The sequence below is a fragment of the Sprattus sprattus genome (genome assembly GCF_963457725.1).
Source record: "Sprattus sprattus genome assembly, chromosome: 14".
Lineage (NCBI taxonomy): Eukaryota > Metazoa > Chordata > Actinopteri > Clupeiformes > Clupeidae > Sprattus > Sprattus sprattus.
The window spans coordinates 14390997-14397359 of NC_137912.1; the positions used below are offsets into that span (position 1 = coordinate 14390997).

At 40.4% G+C, this 6363-nt stretch overlaps 1 protein-coding gene across 1 annotated transcript; it reads right to left on the minus strand.

The window, feature by feature from the left end:
* Positions 1–981: 981 nt before the first annotated feature.
* trim35-14 (tripartite motif containing 35-14) lies at positions 982–4718 on the minus strand (the record flags this gene model as incomplete). The annotated part of the gene is made up of 6 exons (XM_080851651.1): positions 982–1490; positions 1775–1887; positions 1967–1989; positions 2178–2408; positions 3939–4034; positions 4248–4718. 6 exons carry the CDS (start codon positions 4716–4718, stop codon positions 982–984), a joined length of 1443 nt encoding a protein of 480 aa, XP_080707777.1.
* Positions 4719–6363: the final 1645 nt, after the last annotated feature.

The following is a 6363-nucleotide window of genomic DNA, read 5'->3' on the forward strand; positions in this document are numbered from 1 at the left end:
CCTCTGTGTCACCACAAAGTTATACCCCAGTGAAACAGGAATTCATGGATTATTGCTTGACAGTTCCTAAACGCTCTGATGAACTTTAAAAAGTAAAATATAAATATTTTAGTTTTAATATGTTTATAAGAATGTCTAGGGGTTACAATAATTTTGCAACACGTGAGTTTGTTAGAAATAATTATTTCTTGATGAGGGGCTCATATAATTATATCATAGCAATAAGATTGCATGAGATTAGGAGCAAAGGGATATATTGCCCTACATGTATGAGCTACGGTGTGTGAAGTGTATTAATTATAATTCAGCAAGTACATTGGGACAACCTTTGATCATTTATCACTTACCATGGCTCAGAATCAGTTCTAGTTCGGGATTCAAGTTCTAATTGTACTTTGGGATGGGGTGTGGATATCGAATGTGTTGTTGTTCTAAAGTTTTTCCATTGTACATTTTCTATGTAGTGTTGCAATCGGTCATATGCCATCTGCCTGGTGTAAACCCATTCTCCAAGTTATCTATTCACTGCCATGCTTGTGCACTGCTTAAGTTACATCCTGTTGCCCAGGATCTATAATTGGGCGGTTGTTATATTGTTTGGTTAGGTTTCTGGATATGAATGCTTGCATGTGACAAGGAAATCCACATATTTTCCTGTGAATAACTAAAACAGGACTGAACATGAACTAATAACTGACTGGGTATGTTAAAAGACAACAGGACAAGACATACCATATCTGTTTTCAGTAAGCCTTTAGTTTATTACCTTTTTATTTACTTATTGTTATAAATATGGATCACTACTAGAGGGGAAAAACATGTAGGTGACAATATTTCAGCACATTGCCTCGTTTATGTGGAAAACGTCAAAGACTTCGTTCCTGCTGAAGTGGTCTTCACAACACTCACAACAGTCTGTTGTTCCATTTCAGCATTTATTGTAGTGATACAAAAATTTAATCTGAAGGTTATTTAAGGCTGCTATGGAGAATAGAGGCGTAGTGGACATTTTAAACTTGCACTGTTGAAGTAGGGGAACAATTTCTCACTGAACACATCAGTAAAGGTGTATAAAGTAATATTTGCAGATGGATCTGAGAATGACACCTCCCCACGCTCGTAGTCCAGCAGAACTCGGATGACCTGAGGTCTTTCGGCTACGTTGAGCTCTGTCCGAGCCTTGACCCCAGCGCGGTACTTCCCACTGACGTAGCGGATGCTCCACAAGCCACTGATTGGCTGCATTTTCAAGAGCTGCTTCCGTTTGATTGACTGCCTCACCACTGCAAGGGTCCAGTTGTCATTGTCACCGACCTCCACATCCCAGCAGTGACGACCAGCAGTGAAGCCCTTTGATCCCAGCACACCAAGCTGAAATCTCTCTGGGTTATCAGGCACCTCTTGCTTTTCCTCTGTGTATGTAAGTGTAGTGAGACTGTCTGAGATGATGAGCCTGTACGAGGCTGTGTTGGGGTCCAGAGTCATTGGGCCTAGACAAAATATAATGATCACACCTTATGGCAAACACATTAAACCATGCATTTAGGAAACAGCCTCCTCAAATCATAAAACCTCTTCTTATTGTAGCTATTTTGCGATGCATTGCATGTCTACATGTCCTGTTGAAAGCAGTTTATAATGCAGATAGCATTTACACATATTATTATATTTGAAACCTATTATTTGATTTGACGGGAACACAGAATGTTCTACACATACACCACTCTGACATTATTTTAAAAATAATATATTATACACAAGTCCATGCACTCACAGTCTGGATGAAATGATTGCAACCAAAGCTTGTGATTCATAGAGAAGACATGTTGGGTCATGTCGATCAGAGCACCTGACAAATCCTCTGACTCAGGTGTTGAGCATTCGAGTCTGTAAGACAATTAATACACAATGTGAGCCTGTATTACCTTTAAGCATTATAACTTGTCAGGAGCAGAACATGACCTACCTGTATGGATTTGAATAGTAGTTCTGAAAAAAAAGAAACAAACATGGGTATTTCAGAATGCATACCTTGTCAGAACCAGGTTAGCCTGAAGGCTAAAAGCAACTATCCACATTCTATGGATATACAGTATGTATAACATAACCAACATAACACAACCAACATTAAATATCAACATCTGAATTCAATCTCTTATCCAGTAGTTAAATCATACCTGTAGAAACAGGATGTCACTGGATTCCATTTGTCCTTTTACTGTATCAATATTTTCTAACAAAGAAGTGATCTCTCCGTAGACCCTTTCGATTCTGTGCTCCATTTTCCTGTATTTCTGCTCTTTTTCCTCTTTTAGAGCCACAAGCTTGGCTGCTTCTTGCTTGCGGAGGCATAGATGAAGTTTTTCAAACTCCTGAATTATCTGACGCTCTGCATTCTGTTCCTGGTTCTGGAAACATATACAGTGGGGAAAATAAGTATTTGAACCCCTGCCGACTTCGCAAGTTTGGCCACTTGCAAAGAAATGTGTGATCTAGAATTTTAATGGTAGGTGTATTTTAACAGTGAGTAACAGAATATCAACAAAAAAATCCAGAAAACTGCATTTTATAAGATTTATGACTTTATTTGCATTTGATGCAAAAAATAAGTATTTGAACCACCAAGCAAACAGCAAGAATTCTGGCTCCCAATGGCCAGTTATGTGCCCAAAAAGCACACAGATTAGTCCTCATTAGGTCTAACAAGGTATACCTGATCTCAACTGGTGACCTGTATAAAAGAAACCTGTCCAAAGAATCATACTTCACACCTTCAACCTCACCACCATGGGCAAGACCAAAGAGCTGTCCAAGGACGTCAGAGATAAGATTGTAGACCTGCACAAGGCTGGAATGGGCTACAAAACCACCGGCAAGCAGCTTGGTGAGAAGCAGATAACTATTGGTGCGATTATTCATAAATGGAAGCAACACCAAACAACTGTCACCCGCTCTAGGTCTGGGGCTCCATGCAAGATAACCCCTCGTGCGGAATCAGTGATCATTCAAAAGGTGCAGAATAACCCCAGAACTACACAGGGGGAGCTTGTGAATGATCTCAAGACAGGTGGGACCAGACTCACCAAGAAAACCATTGGCAACACACCACGCCGTCATTTTTTGAAGTACTGCAGCACTCGCAAGGTCCCCCTGCTCAAGGAAGAGCATGTACAGGGCCATCTAAAGTTTACCATTGCACACTTGAATGATTCTAGGGAGGATTGGGAGACAGAATGTGGTCAGATGATATCAAAATCAAGCTCTTTGGCATCAACTCGACTTGCCGTGTTTGACAGGGGGGGGAATGCTGAATATGACCCCAAGAGTACATCATACCCACAATCAAGCATGGAGGTGGAAACATTATACTTTGGGGCTGTTTCTCTGCCAAGGGTACAGGACGACTCCACCGCATCAAGGGGACTATGGATGGGGCCATGTAACGTGGAATATTGGGCTTGAACTTCATTCCCTCATTCCCTCCCATTGAAAACACAACCTTAAAGATTTGGAGAGGATCTGGAAAGAGGAGTGGACCAAAATCCCTCCTGAGATGTTTGTAAACCTGGTGACCAACTACAAGAAACGTCTGACGTCTGTGCTTGCCAATAAGGGTTATTCCACCAAGTACTAAGTCATTTTTGTCAGTCAGTTTTGGGGGTTCAAATACTTATTTTTTGCATCAAATGCAAATAAAGTCATAAATGTTATAAAATGCATTTTTCTGGATTTTTTTGTTGATATTCTGTTTCTCACTGTTAATATCCACCTACCATTACAATTATAGATCACACATTTCTTTGCAAGTGGCCAAACTTGTGAAATCTCAAGGGGTTCAAATACTTATTTTCCCCACTGTATGATTAGATGACACTGTTGTAGAAAAGATAATCTAGTCTAGTCTAGTCTAGTTAATCAATGTATTTTCCATACAGTACCTGTATGTGAGTGGCCATGCTTTGAAGATCACTTTTGGTTTGCTTCAGGACATTCAGGCTTTGATGAAAAGTGGAAACTCCATCTTCCATTTCCTTCTGCACTTAAATCACAAATAAATAATGCTCAAAAATGTATATGATGATTAGCCTATTAGCCTTCCTCATATGTATTAAGCAAAACTTGTAAATAACTCACAATGAACTCTCAACTGAATTAAAATCTCGTGGCAAATGACATGCGTAGAGGGATCATGTACTATTTCCACAGAATTATTTTAGGACTGCTATGACAAGGAAAAAATACGTCACCTTTAAATCCTGCACAGCTTCCTCAATGGGAGAACACGTATGGGTTTTATGCTTCTTTGATGTGTGGCAGATGACGCAAATGGGCAACTTGTCTTCAAAACAGAACAGCTTAAGCTTCTCTCCATGCAAGGGGCATACCTGGTCTGGTTGAACAGCTATGTTTCTTCTATTTTTGACTGACTCACAGAGACTCTTGAAAGCCAGACACAGTGTGGGCTCCTCGGACGAACACACTTTCCTGCAGATGGGACAGAGGGACACATCCAGGTCCTTCCAGTACAGCTGCAGGCATTCCTGACAGAAACTGTGGCTGCATTTCAGTGCCACAGGGTTAGTGAAGATGGTGTAGCAGATCGTACAGGTGAGGTTCTCGTCTTGGTCGTCCATTCTGGGCTCATGCTTGTCACTGGCTCTGGCTGACTTGAGTGCAATGTCCCCGCCTTTATGAGGCGCATAAGGCTTTCGTTTCATTTCCCAGGCACAGAAACTATTATGAAATCCTCTGCGAGTGGCTCCACCTAGTTGTTTTCAAAGTTCAAGTTTCGTTTCTAGGCAACATCTTTAAACTGTGACTCACTCACACATGACCATGTGTTCTTAATTCCAAACACTATTGTTTTGTCACAAACAAATAAGACATATTATTTTTGGGTTCTGAAGAGGATTTTCCTGGTTTTATCAAAGAAGAAGACAAGCCAAAAAACAGAACAATATTTTAGCCAAAATGAAACATCTTATATTTTCCCTATCCAGCTTTAACACTGCATCAACTCCACTAATTGTCAGGAAGTAACCATGGGATTTGCTTTAAAGTTAAATGTAAAGGTATTTAGCAGATGCTTTTGTCCAAAGTGACTTACAAGGGCATCCAGTATAGTCCTGCACTGTCAACTGCCTGGAAGGCAGCAATGCTAACCACTGTACCAATAACAGACCAAGCTTTAGAATGAGTGTTCACTGTTCATCATAAATATCACAACTAGTGAGGAAGTTGGTTACTGACCTACATTTATCTTGTTTCCCCCACCCAGTATCTTAAAAACTGAGCTGAAAAAGTTACCCCGTGTCAGTGAACGTTATCACTGGATTAGGCCGTGATCTGGCACCAGGCCAGGCCTAGTCTGGTGTAGAGTTAGTTACTTCTTATAGTAGCATGCAAGCTATCAGATAAAGTTCATGTCCCTTTATAAACCAGTTTGAGCTTTTACCCAATTATGTGTCCTCTCCATTGACAAACATCAGAGGACCTGTCAGTTGTCTGCTGAATTTAGTGAAAACAGGAATGCGAGGCAGCACAGATATTAGGTTTTTACAGATACTCAGGATCAGACTCTCAAAGAGACCTGGGAATGAGAGATTCCTGTTTTAGTGTGTTATCTTTCTGCAAGTGGAATAAATGCTTAGAATCTAGCATCTAGCTTTTAATGATTCCTCATCTAGCTTTGATGATGAGTGATCAAGTCCAAGCATTGACTCATACTCACTTGGGTACGTGAGCACCTATTCATTTTTAAGCACTTCTTACACAGAGTGACTGTAACCTAAACGACTGCAGCCAAAAGACGATAACACTTTTCAACTACTCCAGTAGCTTCAAAGACCCTCCACTAGGTGTCAGCAGACATCTATATAACCTTACACTCACTCTCACTCAACAGCATTCTGCACGATTCAACCCCACCCTCTCATGCATTGTCACAAGTCCTCATAATATAATGCATATACAGTCACAGATAAGGCACAATCAAAAGCATTTTTATTGATTAAAAACAACACAGGTTCTGGTTATGTGTTGTATTACAAATTTGGAAAAGAATGTAAACATAGGGAAATTATTCATGGATATGTCATCGGGTCCATCCTGGAAATGTCGTATACTAGAGGGTATTTTAAATTGTGGATCAGCATCATATTACTTATTTTTTTCGCGTGCGAATCTCTGTGGAATGAATGAAGGGAGTTTAATCCAAGGGCAACGTTGCCCAAAACCGTCTGTTGCCCAAAACCGACCGTTGCCCATTCCTCTCCTCTTTCATACTTCAAAAAATAAATGAATATTGTGGGGAAATCAATGCATCCCTCGCACTGTGTAATGAAAGTGCCCCTAGCAAACTTT